Below are 21,169 nucleotides of genomic sequence, written 5' to 3'. Positions count from 1 at the left end.
GGGTTTTTATATTCCAAAATGAGAAAAGTAAAACTCGTTTCTCACTGTTGAGTGGATTAATCATGGAATTGCAACTTCTATAACATGGAGAATAATTAATGGAACAACTTTGCTGAAGACGTTACGGCTCTAAAATCAATGTTTTGGGGTAAAAATAATTTCGATCACGTTTTTGCAGCTTTGGAAACAGTGTGAGATGGTCTCGAGGTACGATGCTGGCCCATCAAGCCAGTCGTCGTAGGTTCGAGTCTCGGAAACTGTGAGTGTAAGTAGGATCGTAGCGCTAGCCCCGCAATTGTCCTGTACACTAAACAGTCGGCTACGAAGTCTGTGTATAAATAAACAGAAGGTTTAGTTCCGAATCGGAATGTAGAACCAAGGCTTTGCTTTTTTACTTGGTTAGTTTACGACATGTGCAGAAGTTCGTGTTTTATTTGTGTGGGACCCCTCCCTTCCAGAAGAATGAGAGGTCTCGAACTATCTTTGTCACATTTCTCGGTGCTTAAAACCCCTATATACAAAATTTCACGCTTTTGTCAGTAATACATATTGTTTGTCTTTAAAAGCCCTAAAAGGCGTTTAAAAATACACTAAGGTCGCTTTGTACGCGGGTTTTTTTTCGCGGCTTTTTACGCGGATTCCGGAATTTACGCGGTTTTTTACGCGGATTCCGGAATTTACGCGGTTTTTTCACGCGGATTCCGGAATTTACGCGGTATTTTTTTTGCGCGGATTTCGGTTTCCCTTCACTCGGAATGCAGAATTAACGCTGTTTTTTTACGCGGATTCCGGAATTTACGCAGTTTTTTACGCAGATTCCGGAATTTACGCGGTTTCTTTTACGCGGATTCCGGAATTTACGCTTTTTTTACGCGGATTCCGGTATTTACGCGTTTTTTTCACGCGGATTCCGGAATTTACGCGGTTTTTTTACGCGGCACGTATCCCCCGCGTAAAAACCGATTTTAGTGTAGTTTGAATTTTAAATTTAAAACAATAAAATAAAGCAAAAAAGGTATTTTATCAAGTTAAATCATGTTCTATTTCAAATGTAGAGAAAAACTTTTTTCTACACCCTAATTTTTAGTATTTTTGAATAAGCGTTTTATCCTATATAGAAACTTAGCAGAAAAAAGTTTTTCTCTAGAATATTGCTATCGCGCTCTAGATCCAAATTTTCCCCTAAATTCGGTTTCTGAACCATTGTGGTCGATATTCGTTTAGTAGTAATAACACAATCTCTTTATCTTGCGAAACTGGGACAAACGGGGAGAATTGAAAAAAGGCGGAGCAACAATATACATAAAAAAAAGCGTCAAAACCAATTAGCATGTTCCACTAAGCAAACCACAAAACAATGTAGATAATTTTTAATTCGAAAATTTTTCATTCTTTTTTATTTAAATTTTAATACTTATGTACCAAACTGTGGAATTACTTGTGGAATTTGCACTCAATTCCAGCAGATTAAGAGCATTGAGCAGTACCAGTTTTACCCAACTTAGCACATGTTCGTAGACGCTTAGCTACGTGTTCGTATCAGTGCTTACTGATAAGGTCTCGGATTCTTTGAGATTACTCGATTACCGTGTAGCCTCCGCTTATATCAGTTGTGCAAGCTGAAACTGCCAGTGTTTACATAGGTACTGTTTTAATTATTCTCATCAATCCAAAGTTTTAGGTTCAAATATTTAAATTAACGATGTTAATAACTCGTTCGCTTCCGCAGATTCCCAACAGTCACACCTCAAATTTGCGAAAATGCTAGAAACTGCTCTGTAATTTGGTTTTTAGAGTAGTTTTTTCCGCTCCACACGCATATGAATTAGCATGTTTTTCGTTTCAGCCCAACTGTTTGCCGTCGGTTTTTTTTTTCACGTATTTAGATAAAAACACCGTTTCACAAAACAACCATAGATAACGCCGATAGTCGAAACTGGTAAGCAAACTCGATATCACCCGAGATTCGCCAACCTGAACGGTCTGCTTGGTTGAATTGCGGAGCGTATCATCATCGGTTCAGTTGCGATCCGGACTCGAACCAAGTCACCGACTGCGTGCTGCTTTCTGTGACGATATCGTGTATCCAATCCTACATCCAACTTTATAGAGGTTTCCACCGTTCATCCCAGCAGTTTGGTGTTTTGCTATGAAAGGCTGATAAAGTGGATAAGTAGTGTCATCGGTCAGCACTGATGCGTGAATTGGCCGACAATCTCCAGCTTGCGATATCATCGGACGACAGTAGAGCCAGTGGACGTGTGAATTCACAGTTGTAGTGCTTCGTACACCAGACGAACAGAACGCGTAAATGTAGGTACCCCCGATTGATAACGGAAGACGAAAAGGAAAAGTACAACGCGCGATGACGAATGCGAAAAACTCGACTCGATTCGCACCGAAGGTGGCCGATACTTGAATCAGTGTTCGCGATAAGTGCCCACCGGAATGGGTGTCTAATGTGTGCTTCTGGCGAGATTTCAAGTTTTGGGTGCACTCGTGGAAGGCAGCCAATAGCTTTGTGAAGTGCTTGTTAGTGCTAAAAACCCTGAAGCAGGAAACTGCGAAACTGTTTATGATTTTTCTTGTTGGAAAGATTACGTAAGACAATGCAGCGGGGAAAATCGTCGCTCCGATCCTACAGGTCCAGCAACCGGATCGGTGAGTTCCTAACAGTTTGTGAATAATAAAGTGAAACTACGAAGCCTGATCGAATTCTAAATATCCCATGATTGTCTCGTGACGCTGGCGAGCTATTTCTGAACCATCAGACCAGAATGATTTTTTCAGGCCACAAGCAGTGCCTCGCTTGTGCTCCAGCCCATATCGACGGGAGCTTCGCTTCGCTTCGCTTATCAATTATCTCAGATAAACATTCCTCGAGAATCTTATCGGTTTATTTTCGAAATAAGTTAGCTGGCGGACACTTTTCGGCTCGGTTGCATTGAAATGTCCGTAAAAGTATGCATTAGTAATAAAAATGTCAGGCATTGATTTTGCGATTAAATTTCCTTACAACTCAGTCTGCATTCGGTCACGACTGTGAGTATTAAAAACGTGATTATTAGCTTATCATTTTCACATTTTTACACGGAATTCATATGGACTCAACGACAGTCTCGGCAGGTAGCAGGAGTGTCGCTTCCTAGAGGGAGTGTTGGTCGTTATTGGGCGACGATAACGGAATTTTCACGTCCGGTTGGTCATAACCTCTACTTAGGTACATCAAAGTAACTGAATCAGAGTACATATTTCAAAATATCATTCAAGAAAAATTTCATTTTTTTCATTTTGCCACATACTCGAATGACTGGACAGGGAGTAATAAATTGGATGAAAAATCACTAGCGAACAGAAAAAAATCCCAGCCGTCGGTCACGACCGAATTATCGTTTGATTCTTATTAGTAAGAATGTCTAAATTAAGTGACCAACACAGTTTGACGATGGATGATGAAGCTGTATTTTAGCGATTTATCTCTACATAGCACTAATTTGCTAATTGCTTAGTTATCTTGTGTCAGCGTGAATCAAAACGGCCTTGATCTTTGCATAGTTTACGGATTAATCAATATCCGATGTCGTGACTGCCTAATTTTACAACTACTGCGGTTTATTTATCAACTTTCGGCAAAATTATTTGTGGGAATCTCAAACTTCGAGCGGGTTTAGTCCCCAGTTATTCTTCCACTTTTCCTGTGCTTCTAAATATGATGAGTAGCTGAAAGTTTTTTTTTTTTTTTTTTTTCCTCATCTATTAGCTGAAAGTTTAATGAACATTTTTTTTTTTTTCAAAATGTTGCTAGTTATATAAGAGTTCTGTGGTTGAAGTTCCAAATAAATTTAAATGTATGTTCAAAATATTTTAAATGGCAGTAATAACAAAAACGTCAAATGTCATAAATGTTATAAATCCCATTGTCATCTATGTTAAAAATATCATAAACCTCAAATTTATATAAAAAATGATTAAAAAAATTTAATGTTTAAAAAAATACTTTTTTTTATGGAATGTTGTTTGATTCAATCATTCGATGGCATAATCTTACACCGTCTGGCGGTTTCCGAACGTAATCGTAATTACTATATTTGCCTGTCGTTCTATTTGATTTCATCATTCCAATGCATTCACTGCACCCTTAAGCGGGTCAACCAATTTTAGCATCAATTATTGTAATTATAATTCCGCCTGGTGTCCCCATACGCAAAATTGATTACCGTTGATAAGCGCAAACATCTCGTTAGTGGATAACGTAATTTAATTGATTACCAACTGTAAACAAGCTGAATTGGTTCGAAGCGAAGCGAAAGTATGAATTCCAAACATTTTTTATTGATGGCTATTTACTGTTCGAGACGTAGATTTCGGAACATGTTACCGTAAATTTGGTCGCTTGCTTATCGAACCAGCGGACGAAAGTTGCTTTAAAAATGGAAAACCAATTTAGATAAGATTTTGGTTGTGCAATCAAAGACGATAAAATTAATGAGAACATTGCAGCGTAAAGGATAAAATTTAATTTCTGGAGTCAACAAAAGCGTTTGTGCAAGTCATGCTAATTATGCACCAGTAGCGTCACGCTGACTTATCGGTGAAATTATATAATTTTTATGGTTTTTTTTTTCTTCATTACGGTAACTATTTAAATCTACTAAAAATGACCTTGATCAAAGCTTGTAAACAGTTCAGTTACAGGTACAGTCGATACGATGCATTTAGATTATCGCAGCTGCAATGAAGCCGGCTCGAAGTTCAATAATCAGATTTTTTTTTGCTTTTCTTTGATGTTAGCGCTTTGTGATCGATGCTTATATATAGCCAACGGCCGTGACACTAAACCCAGTTATCAGATTGCTATTTTTATTTTAGTTTATTGTTTTTAAATCGAGCGGAATATAAACATTGATTATCGGTAGGAATGGTGACTCGATGCACTGACTTGTTGCTAATGCAACCTTGGGACATCCGCTCAATTTAGTAGAAAAAACACTCTGCGAAATTTGGAAAGCTCGAATATTTTTCCATCGCAAGCACACCATCACTTATTTGAACACATAAAAATATGCGCATGATTAGCCCCTATTTATCGGTTCGAACGCTGTTCTTATCTATCTTCCGTTGTTTACAAATATTGATCTTTTTCCGGTGAATGAAAACCTACCCGGTGTGGTTGAGGCCCTTCCTTCGATGATGGTGCGCCTCAAATATTCCTCCATGTCAACACTCCGCGACTGGTGTGGCGCGCAACGGTTAACCAATCTTTTGCGCCGTCCACGCGCGATCGCAAACAATTCTGTTTGCTCTGGCTGAATGGCAAAAGTCGCTTCGCACTAATGGCTAGATTAATTATATTTGCTCAGCACGAGCGGCTGAGCCATCCATTCGTATGTGAGTCGGTCTCCATTTTGAGGAGGTCACCCCTATCTGTATTCGTATCGGATTCTAGGTATTTTCACATGAACACTGATGTCACTCTGCAGATAGGTGGCATTCTTCGGTGTGCAGAGTGTCCGAATTCATTAAATTCCTAGCTGTAAGAGACCAGCGGGTTCGTCGAAATCGAACTGCCGCGGTTTGCTTTTATGAACAAACTCATTAACCGTTGGTTTTCGGTCAACTCTTTCTCTCCGGTAGGTTCGCAGTATGAGCCTGGCGGGTATGCGACGCAGGTACAGCAACGGTCCAACATGACGCAACGCGAGGGCATCTACAAGTTCGAGAATGAGCGGATTAAAACGCTGCAGGAGGAGCGGCTGCACATCCAGAAGAAAACCTTCACAAAATGGATGAATTCGTTCCTAGTCAAGGTGAGTCCGTGTGGCAGATTTTGCCTTGTTTTTAGTTGGAAGTTTTGCCATTTTGATTGACAGTGGCTTGGCACCGCCGCGGGTTGCCGTGAACGAAACTGAATTGAGGCGAGGACAATTGATTTTAGGCTTGTATAAAAAGAGATAGGAAACGATCCGTTGAAGTCTGGTGCAACGCACGCTATACATTACAAAATCAAATATTTTCCATTTAATATTACTTGAACCAGTTTTGCGAAAAAAAAAACGTGGTAAACACTGGTGATGATTTTTGAATATAAAGCATAACTTTTTAGAACTGAATTTCTATTTTTAACAACGGCTTTTTCCCGGTAACACGCAAGTTCATTAAGCAGACAGTATGTGAATTAGAGAAAGAACGAAAAATAAGCGAACTGGAAATATGATACAGATTTGGAAAAATATACCGCATCCCGACGGGACTTGAACCCGCAATCTCCCTGTCTCCGGCATGGTGTTTTGACCAATCAAACTACGGAGGACGGTGGTACTGTTCCACAATCTATATCATATCACATTCCGCTGCCGACTTATTCTATTGCTCATCCCTAACTACACACATAAATAACGCTTGCACAGCAGTGTGTGTAGTTAGGGATGAGCAATAGAATAAGTCGGCAGCGGAATGTGATACGAGAAGATTGAGGAACAGTACCACCGTCCCCCGAGGTTTAATTGGTCAAAACACCATGCCGGAGACAGGGAGATTGCGGGTTCAAGTCCCGCTGGGATGCGGTATATTTTTCCAAATCTGTGTCATATTTCCAGTTCGCTTATTTTTCGTTCAACATAATTCAAAGTACAAAATAAACCGACAGAAAATACAATCATACCTCGATATAAGGCAACCTCGATATAACGTAACTTTTACCTCGGTATAACGTAACTTTTTAAAATGTATTGAAATTGAAAATAAATTATACAGCAATTGTTAAATTGCCTCAAAAAAAAAGTTTGTAGTAAGTTTTGAAACCAATGAAACCAATGCGAAAATTGTCAAAAATGTGCATAAGGAAGGTATCAATTGAAAAAAATATTTTTTTGCTACTGAAAATGTTTCTGAATGAGCATAAGAAAGGTTTTAAAATACTGATAGGTTATGGAAAATAGGATTTCGCGCATTTTTGAGTAACCATTAACATTCTTGCATACATTAAAAAAAATTTTTTTTTTGTTTCAATATAACATAACTCGATAAAAAAAAGCAAAGCCTTGGTGCTACATTCCGACTCGATCTTCTGTTTATTATACACAGACTTCGCAGCCAACTGTTAAGTGTACAGCACAATTGCGGGGCCAGCGCTACGATCCTACTAACACTAACAGTCTCTCCCGAACCGAGACTCGAACCTACGACAACTGGCTTGTTAGGCCAGCATCGTACCCCGAGACCAGCTGGGAGGGTCTCGTAACTCGATATAACGTAACGAAAATAAAAATAAAGTTGCCTTATATCGAGGTATGACTGTACTTGAAAATTTTAGTCGGTTCTAATATTTTTAATTAATGTAAGAACGATTCGGAATTTGTTTAAAATCAATTATCACATTTGAAAATTGTAGTAGTTGTGTTAGAAAAATAGGTAAAATAGAGTTCCTATCTTCGAATTTCGTCTCCGGTTGATCATTATTTGGAAACATCTTTCATATAAATAACTTTGGCTTGGAATCTTATCTAGAATAATTTTATTTGCTTTTGGAAAAATTGAACATAAAATATTGTTTTCAAATTTGGCTCCGAAAATCTATTCATTCTGGTTTTTCATCAATGGCTTAACCGATTCGAATGCTGGAAAATATCTGAAAGATTAATGTTATATTTCAGGGAAAATCAGGGAATTTAATTGTGAAAATAAATCAAGGAATCCAGAAAAAATATAAATTTTGACCGGAAGTGCTGCCAGATAAATTATTTTTGTATTTGAAAACTAAATATACATTTTTCGGCATATGCAGCCATTTTTATTTTAAATTTGATAATTTCATCGTGTTCCTTGGAAAATTTCACATAAGAAACAACTGTCATCTCGAGGTAATATGAGCCAATCTCGAGATATAACATTTTTACGTAAAAAGTTGTAAATTTCGTAATTATTTTATTTTATAATTTATAGACGTAAGACACCCGAAAAATAGTGATAGGTGAATTTTAAGGAAAATGAACCAAGGAATCCAGAAAAAATATTGTTTATGCCCGGAAGTGCTGCCAGATAGATTATTTTTGTATTTTAAAATAGAATTTGCATTTTTCGGCCAATGCAGCTAATTTTATTTTAAATTTGATGGTTTCATCGTGTTTCTCAGAAAATTTTACGTAAGAAGCACTTACCACTACGTGGTAAAATGAGCCAATCTTGAGATATAACATTTTTACGAAAAATTAATTACGAAATTCAGAACTTTTTTCGTAAAAATGCTATATCTCGAGATTGGCTCATATTACCACGGGTTGATAAGTGTTTCTTACGTCAAATTTTTCCAAGAAATACGATGAAACCATCAAATTTGAAATAAAATTAACTGCATTTGCCGAGAAATGCAAATTTAAATTAAAAATACAAAAATAATCTATCTAGCAACACTTCCGGTCAAAAATAATATTTTTTCTGGATTTCTTGGCTAATTTTCTTCAAAATTCACCTATCACTATTTTGCCGGTGTCTTACGTCTATAAATAATGAAATAATATAATGACGAAATTTACAACTTTTTTTGTAAGAATGTCATATCTCGAGATTGGTTATTGATAGTTGTTTCTTATGTGAAATTTTCCAAGGAACACGATAAAATTATCAAATTTGAAATAAAAATGGCTGCATTTGCCGAAAAATGTAAATTTATTTTTCGACTACAAAAATAATTTATCTGGCAACACTTCCGGTCAAAACTTATATTTTTTCTGGATTCCTTGGTTTATTTTCTTCAAAAATCATCCATCAGTATTTTCCGGACATCTTACGTCTATAAATTGTAAGGAAAAGAAAAAGAGATTTTTGACAAAAATTGCGCGACTTTGCAAAAAAAGAGGGGGGTCCTGGAGAGCGGGGGGTATTCCAATCGACACCAAAAATGGGATTTTTCTAAAGTGACAGTAGATGAATAATTCTCCCAACTGTGTCCAAGTTTGTGCTTTTTCGTGGTCACTTCGTATGGAATGACCCATAAGCATTTTTGTAAGATAATGATGTCTAATTTCATGCAACTGTAAAAATCACTAACATTTCAATACCATTCGAAGCTCAAAGCTTCAGGGCAGCCTCAAATTGGTACAAAAAATCCACTCCCCAAAAAAAAATCTCGGGTTCGGGTCGGGTTCGGGTTTCACAGTTTCGGGTTCGGGTTTCACAAAAATAAAATTTTCGGGCTCGGGTTGGGTTCAGGTTTGATAAAAACCGAAAAAAAAATTCGGGTATGGGTTTGAAAAAAGCCTAACCCGCCAACCTCTACTAGCCGACATAAACTTTCACATGCCAAATTTTGTTCCATTTTTTTGATTATTCCTCGAATTGTGCAGAATTTTTTTTTTCATTTTTATGGGACCCCTCCCTTACAGAAGAGAGAGAGGTATCGAAATACGATGAAAATATTTTTTTGTCCTTAAAATCTTTCACATGCCAAATTTGGTTCCATTTATGTGATTTATTCTCAAATTGTGCAGAAATTTGTGTGGGACTCTCCCTTCCAGGAGAGAGAAAGGTATCGAAATACCATAAAAATATTTTTGGTCCCCAAAAACTTTTGAGTTGTGCAGAAATTTGTATTTCATTTGTATGGGACCCCTTCTTTCCTACCATGAAAATACTTTTTGCTCCCAAATCCTTCACATGCGAAATTGGGTTCTATTTACTCAATTAATTCTCAAGTTGTGCAGAATTTCCGTTTGGTATGGGAACGGTCATGAGTAGAAAATTCTATCGATTTGTTAATTTGAATTTCGCTTAATTTCTCTTACACCATACTTTCATAATAAAATGAATCATGCAGTTTCTGATGTTTTGAAGATATTATACATTTGTTTTCAAACCTTCAAATGGTTAGAAGAACAGACTATTTTCCAATAAGAACGATGATTTATATGACTCTCCGGAACTAATTATATAGGAACTTGATTCCAAAACATGGACACATTCCCAAGTATACTATAACATGCCATGAATGGACGACAGCTCATGGTAGCGTGGTAGAAGCCAACTGTTATTGATGTATTTATCCGTATTTGTGGAAATTACTCTTCAAGCTTATATCCACCACATAGTTTGAAATCTGCAATCAATGAATCAAATCAAACATATACACACATGTACTCATCCACCCACACGCTAGCCTTCCTACCGGTTAGTCGCTTGAAAGAATTCTTGCTATGATTCACAGTCGAGCGAACTCACACATAAATCCGACTTTTTTCAGCCCTCCCATTTCACAGTTGGTTTGTGTAAAGGCTATTTATCATCTACGCAGATTTTATGCTAATTTTTTCACACCGCAAAGCAGAAAACAGAATAACCCTCACTGTTGGTACGAAATAATGCCCTCGAATCCTACCTAGTGATTATAAATCGCAAAAAACACAGAATCCCATTCAAACTGTTTTTATTTATCGAAACTGTGTTCTCCTGATCACACACGCGTTCGGTCTGATTTATGAAGGTAAATAAAGCGACCGAAATCGGGCGAACTCCCTTTGGATTATTGCCCGCTTTTGGCCCTCCAGTTCGATCTGAAAAGTGGACAAGTTCACTTCCCGGGTGCCGGCGGTTTACCCCCCCCCCCCCCCCTGTTAGTTCGAATTCGACCGTCACGCTTTACCGAATTTAATGCAGTTCGCTTCCCCCATGTGGCCACTCGAACATGAATGTTATTTTATTTTTTGTTTCCTCGGAAATGGTTGGTGGCATTGGAGGTGATGTAGACAATCAGGTAAACAAAAAGTAGAGGTGCCCGCTTGTCTCGCGGCACGTGACCGTCGCACTTGTTTCGATGGGTATATAGGGCCCGAAGAACACTGCTAACCGACTGTAGCAAGCGATCGGTTATAAAAACTGTGGTAGCCATTTGCTAAATGAAAGAAAAAATATCCGATGGGTATTATTTATGATGTGTTATAAATCTCTTCACTTGATCGTTGTTCGGAGTAAACTTTGAAATGTAACGCAATTCAGATGAGAAGAAGTTTTGGAACAATATTTTTCCCTTCAGTAAACGTCGCGAGCTTTTGATGCAAATGATGACTATCAAAAACTTGCTTATGGTTTACGAGTGTTTCTTTTTGAATTCTTTTTTGAATACCTTAACAACCATATATTTGATTGAACATGAAAACTTTGACCCACACCTGATTCATACGTGAAGAGCAAATCTTGCTTGTTTTTATTACCCTTTAACGTTTGTTTTTATTCTTTTCACTGATCGGTTTCTCTTCTGTGCTACTTCTTTTCCATACCACCCGGTGTCCCCGCACAACATAAATCAACGTTACATCACGACGTGCTGCGACGACGTGCTCTCCAGGCCAAGATGGAGGTCGACGATCTGTTTACCGATCTGGCCGACGGAATCAAACTGCTGAAGCTGCTCGAGATCATTTCGGGCGAAAAGCTCGGCAAACCAAACAACGGCCGGATGCGGGTCCACAAAATCGAGAATGTGAACAAAAGTTTGGCCTTTCTGCACACTAAGGTAAGTTTCAATTTAGCATGTTAATGGTTTATTCTCACGGCGGTGTAACCTTGATACACTTTACCGACTAACCGTATAATTTCACTTTTCTGTCATTAAGTTGATGTTTGCTTCGCACCTTCGTGTCGATTCACTACCACGTGCTGTAAATTACTTAACATAATACCATCAGCTCTCGCTCACACTACTAACACTTTAACGTATCATGATAATAACTTATTATTATTAATATTATGATTATTTCACGGAGGTGAGAAATCGTCACTGAATTAAGCCTATTTACGAAGAGGTTTTACTCGCTTGCTCACTTTCATTTGATATCCAATTCAACAGCGGTATCCACTTAACGTCATTACTCATTGTGTGGAGTGGTATGAAACGGTAAAGTGCGGGTGTTAAGAGTTAAATTCGGTCTCAGTGGTGCAAAAGCCAGTTTTGATTGAGAGCAATCATTGTATGTATCGCTGTGAGTGTATTTTTTGCCTTATTAAAATGCGTTTTCGCTTCTATTTTTGTGAAGACACAGGAACAGTTACACCGGGTTCCACAGGCAGTAGTATAAAAAAGATACTGTTCAAAATTCGCTAATTAAAGCTTGGTTTCATAATCAGAGAAGAAGCAGCAACACAACACAATGAAAATGATCGTATAAATTGTGTGTTGACGTTAGTGCCTTCGTCATGGAAAACACATTATTTATGCGATCATTTTTATTGTGTTCTGCATATTTTTTAAATACAATTTTACACTCAAATATTGTTTTACACTCAAATATTGTTATTATTTGGAACAAATGTAAGCTTTTTTTTTAAATTTGTCTTTTTCCATCAAATGTGCACTATTACACTCTTGTGTCTTCCTAATATATTTTTTCAAATATGAAGGAGAGGTGTACTAGTTGTGGCTTTTTTCTAAAAAATGTACCAGTAGTGGTACCAGGCCTGTGGGGTTTAAATGGAATAATCCGATTTTTAATAATTTATTTAATCGTCATCTAGCCCATAATCACATCTGTTAAAAGTTTTAGCCAGATTGAAAATGGTCAATGGTGGTTTAAACAACAAAATAAACTAATAGTTTGTGTAAAAAAAAAAAAAGTACTCCTATAATCAGGTGTGCATTGTAGATCGTAATATATTTGCGTCATCGATTGTCAACGATTACCGGGCGGTCGACCGCCACGTGTTTCAGCCTTCAACGTGTTTCGATTCAATGGGTTACAATACACATTATTGCAATTCTTTGCAAGTATAGGTCAAGTGCTCTAACCTCGCTTAGATGTTGAATATTTCATAACCGAGCTCTAGTCCTCTGGGTAAGCCCATATAGTAAATTAATAATTCTGGAAATTTGAGGGACTCATTCCTTACAAGGGTGTAGATAATTTCACGTACCGTGAAGTGATACGACACATAATTTCTCTTCAGTAGCGGTCAACTCGCGCAACTAGTGGACGACACAGCTATCGTAACGCGATTGGAATTCAGGCCTCGGAACGATAGAATTTTAATTCCCAACTTCGATTATACATCGACGGTAAATAGTTGTGATTGAACGAATGCGTCGATCTCGCGACACACAATGTCCACTTTAGCGGGCAACAATTGTGTGCAAATGGGACATGCGCGAAACGATGTGGTCACGTTTTGTGGAGTTTGAATTGTTACTTTGCATAGAAGTCAATTTGCGGAGGTATCGACCTAGATATAGGCTTTCCAGATGTAACGGTGGTTCACTATCAATCAGAATTCTTGATGACTATGATTAGATGATACGAATTGAATGGAAGAGGAAAGTAAATATTGATTTTGAGCGATTTTAGATTAAAAGATGTTTTTGGCACATAGGATAAATATTGAATTTCGAAGCGCAGATCAAAAATAAAGGCAAACCTGTGACTGGAACTGGTCACTAATACCCAATTTTCTGATCATTCGCCTAACCCAAAATGTTGTCGTGTATGAGCTCACAGTTGCAAAAGCAGTTGATAAAACATGTAAAATTATTCCAAACATGATTTTCCAAGAGTCAACCAAACAAACTCTCATTTTACCATTGAAACGCAAAAGCTCTCACCGTCACTGGTTTTATAGCGTCATCAGCAAACTACAATGTGCTGTTTTCCCACGTAGCATAATAGCTTAATAATTTTCTAGTCTTTCAATCCGTCATGTACGTACTTGGTATCAAAAGCCGCACACCACAACATTACCATAAAAACAGCATAGCATTTTTTTGCTCTCCTATCCGCTGGGCCACAACATCCTTTTAGTACCGCGCATCTTATTTCGTACGGTAAAACTTTGAACTCAATAGACCACCGCCGTCACACGAACGCTAAACGGAGCGAACGAAAAAAAAAGCACGGAGATACGGCCCACGATCCGAATGCCAAAACCACAGCAAATCACCATTTTTAATTCCGATGAATTGCAATGTGACCAGCCTTATTTTGCACACTAGAGGGAGATCCACCGCAATTATCCCATCCAAGTACCGACTGTTTGGCTGAGCCATTCCAGTCGAATCGAAATAGGCGGTACCATCGAGCTGAATGGGCATGCAATTTCTGCCGAAAAAAAAGAACAATAATCATTGACCCATCCGCCACCGCCATCCAATGGTCCGGCGGCAGTCCGCGGAGGAACGTTGACGAGAATCTGGGTCAGGTTACCCAAAACAACAACAATAAAATCGTCCAAAAATAAAACGCCACCGCAAAAAAAGAGAGAAATAAAATCACTCAACCATGGACGCGAACCGAAACAAGCTGCAACCAAACAAAAGTTATACCAAACTCAGCTATTCGCCGCTTTTTTGTCACTCTTTCAACTTTGCGTTTCACAATTTAATCACGCTTATAGCACACGGCTCCGTTTGGTAATGGCAAAAGCAGCATCACTGAGCAACAAAGCTTACAGAAAAATAATTAAACAATCGGGTGTTATGCGATTAAATCACCGTGGTCCAACTTTGCGCTCATAAATATTGTTTCGTGTGAAATCAGACAGGAGTTTGTGTTTTTTCCATTGCTGATCTAGATGGTATGCAGCAGTAAAAAATTACTTTTTAGGAATTCATTTTCTAAGTCAATGGTTCCCAACCTGGAATTTGTAGAAACTGTGAGAAGGTTTGTCTAGTTTGTAGTCTGGACGTTTTTAAACCATAAAAGTTGCGTTCCTTGGAATGAACGGTTTCATTTTTGCTAAATTGTACCGACAATTTACAATCATTTTTATCTCTAGTGCAGAGTGGTTTTCTTTTTTTTTAGGCATGTCAAGTTCATAGCTACTGTTTTTTCTTTTCGATGCTGTTGTCCGTGATCTAATATTGTTTGTTATTCTTCCTTACACTTTCTGTGTTTCGAATCGGTGTTTTTGACGCTAGTAATGTTATTTTGTTGTTTTCAGTTCAGAGTATGGGATTTATTTTAGTTTCGATCTCTAGTTTTTTTTGTTCCTTTGTGATTTATCTGTCCGTTTTATTTTTGTGTTTTTTTTTTCTAAATATTTTTTGTACTTTTCTTTTGTTTTGTTCATTTTACTATTCAGTTTTTTTCTGTTTTTGCTGATTTGTTTTTTCCAATTTCTCGCCTCTGCCTTTTTCTTTTTAATTACCCTGTGTGTTTTATTGTTTTTTCTTTTTTTTCTATCATGACAAGATTTCTGTTCTTGAAATTTTGCATTTTCTGCGTGTTCTTTTTTGTTCTTGATTTTCATTTGTTATCCTCTGTATTGTTGATTTGTTTTTTGCTTGCTCTGTTTTCTCTATTTTTGTTTTTTTTTAAGTTTATATCCAAAGTCGCAATATTTAAAAAAATATATCTTCTTCTTTTGTTTCGTTTTCTCACATTTTGTATTCTGTCCTTTTTGGTTTTTGTTTGATTTCTGTTTCCAATTCTTCTTCGCTTTTGTTTCCTTTCATTCAATTATTCTATTCTATATGTTTCAGTTGTTCTACATGTCTGAGCTTTTCTCTAATATGTAACTTTCTAATGTAATTCTTGTTATTGTTTATTTTAAATATTTTCGGTTCTTTCACTCTTTTATTTCTCAATTTCTTCTTTACTATTTTCGCAGTTCAGTTTTGCTCTACTAACATAATTTTTATACTTTTTATTGTGTTTTGCTCTGTAACGGCGGTTTCTGCATTTATTGATTTTTGCTAATTTTTTCGTTATTATATTTTATTTTTTGTTATTTTTATCACTTTTTTGCTAATATTTCTTTTTTGTAATTTCTGTTTTTGATACTCTGTTGTAATCATTTGTTTTATTTTTTTTCCTATGATTTTTTGGTTTATTTCTAATGTTAGTTTTCCAACTAGACATCTGTGTCATATCTGCATTTATTTTGTCTGTTTTTATATGATCAAATTTCTTCGATCTCCTTTTTTCAATATTCTAATTTGCTCACCATTCCCGACGGGTGATGCCGTTTGGCATTACCTAGCATCTGATTTTGCTTACAGCCTAACAGTTATACTTCATATTTTGCATGTAGTTGCTGAGTAATTAAAGGTTGCAAGTCAATTTCCAATGAAAAATTTTGTTTCTCTTTGCCGTGAGGGGGTTAGTGACTTATTTCGCGATAATTCGACTGAGGGGCTGGCAGTACCCTCCTAGAACCCAATGAAATTTCGTGAGTTTGTTACTCTTACTTTTCCAGGCAACTTCAGTTTTATTTTTCAAAAATTTATCGAAAAGGGCAGAAGGGTTTTTTACAAATCGTTATATCTGAATAGTGACAAGAGATAGAGAAAAACTGACAATGTAAGACTTCTAGGGAATTATCTGAAAATTTAATTGAAAGATAGTTAACAAATGAAATTTAAGGTCCTACACTGGAAAAATCCATTTTGAAAACAAATCAGTGATTTTTAAAAAATCGGGCATCTTACATTTTTTTCATATTCAGTTTTTTAGATAGACATTTTGTATGCCTGTAACTTTTCTGAGCAAACCAAAAAAGGGACTCCCAAGAAGTGAAAATTGTGTAAAATTCCGGACATGAACATGTTTTTGTTGTAAAACTCTTTACCTTAAGAGTGACCACTTCAATTTGTTAAGAAGACTTTGTCTCCCCCCTCTTCGCATTAAATCCGGGCCTGTCTATATACAAGCAGAAGGTGTCGAAAATAGTTATTTTCACACTGCATAATTCCAGGACGTTCTCTAATTGATTATTAAAATAAAAAACTTAAATTAATCCACCTAGCGGTCAGACCCAGCTTTTCTCATTCAAACTTATTATTTGTAAAAATAGATATACATGAATGCTTCAGTCCAATAAATGTGTATTCACTTTTTGGGTTCTGAAATAATGATGTTGTAATAGAAGTATAAAATATGAAATTTGACGTAATGTAAATGCTCAAGAAATAGCGAAATAAAAGAAATGACTCTTAATATCGAACAATTCAATCACGAGCGATACCGCGAACATTCAAATGGTACAATACCACATTTAAATTATATTGTGGCCACATATACTGATCATAGCAGGTATAGTTTTAAATCGCCTTTGAATTTGTTTTCTTTCCATAACTTTTGAACCACATATCAAATTGTTATAAAGTTTGTTATTTGTAAGTTTGAGAGATGACTCGTTCGTATGACACTAGTTATGTTTAAATAAGTCGTGTAATCTTTGAGATAATAGAATTTCGTTGTTTTATTAACAATTTAATACATAACGGTTGCTTAGTTCGATTATAATCAAATGAAATGGGAACGTATAGGGCAGCCAAACTTTGAAACCACGTGTTAAATCATAATTCATCAATTAACCCTTAACTAGCCCGTTCATCTGATAATACGATTGATCAAATCGGTTGTGTACTTTGTGAGATAATGAAGTTTCGTGATTTTCACAATTCGGTACATTACAGACGAAGTTACAGTTCGATTACAGTAAAATTCAATAGAGTGTTATGAGTCAGCTAGACCTTTCATTTGACACTGATTTCGTGAGAATCGGTTCAGCCATCTCTGAGAAAAGTGAGTGAGTTCAAGTAGTTTTCGGAATATGTTTCTTTTCAAAGCTGGATTTCACATTTTTAAACATAACAGGCAAAGTAATAGTCCGATTGCAAAAAAAATCAATAGGGTCTTATGGGGTAATTAGACCTTCCAAATGACACTGATTTTGTGGAAATCGGTTCAGCCATCTCTGAGAAACATGAGTGAGATTAAACACTCTCCAGAACACGTTTCTTTAAATAACTTCTGAACCACAAGTTTAATCTTCATGAAACTCAAAAGTTAAGGGTTTTTTAAGTAGCTCGTTCATTTGAAACCAATTTTGTTAAAATCGGTTGAGTAGTTTCTAAGATAATGATGTTTCGTGATTTTCACATTTTTAAACATAACCTCTAAACTCAAAATCCGATTGCAATGAAATTCAATAGGGTCTTATGGGGCAACTAGACCTCTCATTTGCGATTAATTTCATGAAGATCGGTCCAGCCATCTCTGAGAAAATCGAGTGAGATTGGGAGAGCGTTACATACACACACATACACACACACATACACACACACACACACGCACACACACATACAGAAAATGCTCAGCTCGTCAAACTAAGTCGATTGATATACGAGATTCGACCCTTTGGAGCACTTTTATACCTTTGGTTTTTCCAGTGATTGCTATACCTTTCTAGGAGAAAGGCAAAAATAAAAGAAAAATGTAATAAAAAATTTAGAAAAAAAAATAAATTAAATATAAAAAAAAATTTTAAAAAAAACCTAAAAATTTTGAAAAAACCTCAAATTTAATAAAAAAATAATAATAAATAAAATAATAATAGCGGGAAGTTGTCAGTGGATGACTTCCAGGGAATTATCTGGAATTCTATTTAAAAATAGTGAAAAAAATGAATTTATGATTAGGATAAAAAAATTCATTTTAAACAGTGGTTAACAATCATCGGTCATCTCACATTTTGGATTGACAATTTCTCCTCCAGAAATTTTTTTGAACAAACCAAAGTAGGCACTCTCAAGAAACAAAAATTGTGAAAAGAAACTAAAATAAAAAACCTAAATTAATCCACCTAGCGGTCAGACCCAGCCTTTCTCATTCAAACTTATTATTTTTAAAAATAGATTTACATGAACGCTTCAATCCAATAAATGTGTATTCACTTTTTTGATTTTGAAATAATGATGTTGTAATAGAAGTATAAAATATAAAATTTGACGTAATGTAAATGCTCAATAAATAGCGAAATAAAAGAAATGACTCTTAATTTCGAACAATTCAATCACGAGCGATACCGGGAACATTCAAATGGTACAATACCACATTTAAATTATATTGTGGCCACATACCTATATTGATCAAAGCAGGTATAGTTTTAAATAGCCTTTGAATTTCTTTTCTTTCCATAACTTTTGAACCACATATCAAATTGTTATGAAATTTGTTATTTGTAAGTTTGAGAGATGACTCGTTCGTATGACACTAGTAATGTTAAAACAAGTCGTGTAATCTTTGAGATAATAGAAGTGCGTTATTTTATTAACAATTTAATACATAACGGTTGGAATAGAAATACGATTATAGTCAAATAAAATGGGAACCTATAGGGAAGCCAAACTTTTCATTTGATACTATGATTGTTAAATTTAGTCCAGCCATTTTTGGGAAAACGAGTGGATTTGAAAAGTCACCGGAACATGTTTCTTTTCACAATTTTTGAACCACGTGTTTAATCACTATAAAATTCACCAATTAACCTTTATCTAGCCCGTTCATTTGATACCAATATTGTTCAAATCGGTTGTGTACTTTCTGAGATACTGAAGTTTCGTGATTTTCACATTTCGATACATTACAGACGAAGTTACAGTCCGATTACAGCAAAATTCAATAGGGTGTTATGAGGCAGCTAGATCTTTCATTTGACACTAATTTTGTAGAAATCGGTTCAACCATCTCTAAGAAAAGTGAATGAGTTTATGTAGTCTTCGGAATATGTTTCTTTTCATAGCTGGATTTTACATTTTTAAACATAACAGGCAAAGTAATAGTCCGCTTGCAAAAAAAATCAATAGGGTCTTATGGGGTAATTAAACCTTCCAAATGACACTGATTTTGTGGAAATCGGTTCAGCCATCTCTGAGAAACATGAGTGAGATTAAACTCTCTCCAGAACACGTTTCTTTAAATAACTTCTGAACCACACATTCAATCTTCATGAAACTCGAAAGTTAAGAGTTTTTTAAGTAGCTCGTTCATTTAAAACCAATTTCATTAAAATCGGTTGAGTAGTATCTGAGATAATGATGTTTCGTGATTTTCACATTTTTAAACATAACCTCTAAACTAAAAATCCGATTACAATGAAATTCAATAGGGTCTTATAGGGCAACTAGACCTCTCATTTGCAATTAATTTCCTGAAGATCGGTCCAGCCATCTCTGAGAAAATCGAGTGAGATTGGGAGAGCGTTACATACACACACACATACACACACACATACAAAAAAGGCTCAGCTCGTCAAACTAAGTCGATTGATATACGAGATTCGACCCTTTGGAGCACTTTTATACCTTTGGTTTTCCAGTGATTGCTATACCTTTCTAGGAGAAAGGCAAAAAGTGTCATCAGAAGCCCCGCACGACGGTACATGAGATCAATAAAGTCGCCGGCCATGCCTTCAGGCGGGAAGAAGGAAAAACTGTTGGCGTGAACTGTACTGTTTGCATATCCACAAAGATCATAGAAAAGATATTTTTGTAAGTAGAGAAGTATTGAATGCAATTATACTTATACCAGTCTTTTTTAGCTATTTTCGGTTTATTCTATGTTCAGCCGGGCGATAAGAGAAGCACAGCTGGCTTATTAATATGTGGTGCTTGTTTAAACCCACAGACAGTAATAATGCTGTCGAGGCCGCGCACAAGTGTGTGTGTGTGTAGTTTATTTCAAAAGAGCATAAAATTATTTAACTTTCCGATTTGAGACCTATTAAGGCCAACAGACGGGGAGCTTCGTAGCCGCAATGTTACAGAGTCCGCTTTGATAAGCGAGTTGTCGTGGGTTCGAATCTCAGTCGAATAAGGCCCTTTGATTGACAAAGGACTTTAACATGGGTTTATTCTCAGGCTCTCCACTGCATACCCTTCCTTCAAGCTGAATTTTATAGTACCCCTGCTGGCTTTCATCCTAACAAAAAAGTCTCTCTTATAATAAAACTGTTCTGAGTAACGTATAATAGTTCTCTTCAGGGAATTGTAATTTTAGCGCGAGGTTTCGATAAGACTCCTTCCTCTTGACATAATAAGTCCCTCTTAGAATTAACCTGGCCATAGAGGAACGTTAGGTGTAGTCTCAGTTTAGGGAATTGTAATTGGCGATATTGGTAGGATAGAAAGAGGCTCGGTATAGTAGAGCAGTAAGCTTGAAACGAAAGGGTAAACTCTCAAACACAAACATGGATATAAATGGAAAGCGTATCATTAACTTCAATTATGATACTGCCAATAATATGATGTGCAGAGTACAGAAAACACATGGGCAAAATCACAATAGATCAAATGTCTCTGGTCGCAGTGATGAATCCACACAAAGGAAAAAAAAGCCAACAGACAACAGAATGTTATTAGTGTCACGCACATGCGTGATAAAAAGGCTGTTGGGGCCATGCACAAAGTGTA

General features: G+C 36.4%; 1 protein-coding gene across 6 annotated transcripts in view; it reads left to right on the top strand.

The window, feature by feature from the left end:
* The window catches only part of LOC129733355 (spectrin beta chain, non-erythrocytic 1), a 116,008-nt gene that overhangs the window by 53,329 nt on the left and 41,510 nt on the right, over nucleotides 1–21,169 (top strand). For 3 of the 6 annotated variants that reach the window (XM_055695175.1, XM_055695174.1, XM_055695176.1), the window contains exons 3-4: nucleotides 5,635–5,807; nucleotides 11,336–11,503. In XM_055695175.1, the coding sequence (XP_055551150.1) occupies nucleotides 5,688–5,807; nucleotides 11,336–11,503 (288 nt within the window). In that variant the 5' untranslated portion in view covers nucleotides 5,635–5,687. Of the gene's footprint in view, nucleotides 1–2,094; nucleotides 2,662–5,634; nucleotides 5,808–11,335; nucleotides 11,504–21,169 lie in introns of those variants that run through there. The other 3 variants (XM_055695172.1, XM_055695173.1, XM_055695177.1) reach the window with 3 other exon arrangements.

The sequence above is a fragment of the Wyeomyia smithii genome, chromosome 3 (assembly GCF_029784165.1).
Source record: "Wyeomyia smithii strain HCP4-BCI-WySm-NY-G18 chromosome 3, ASM2978416v1, whole genome shotgun sequence".
NCBI lineage: Eukaryota > Metazoa > Arthropoda > Insecta > Diptera > Culicidae > Wyeomyia > Wyeomyia smithii.
This window is presented reverse-complemented; position numbering and strand designations above follow the sequence as displayed.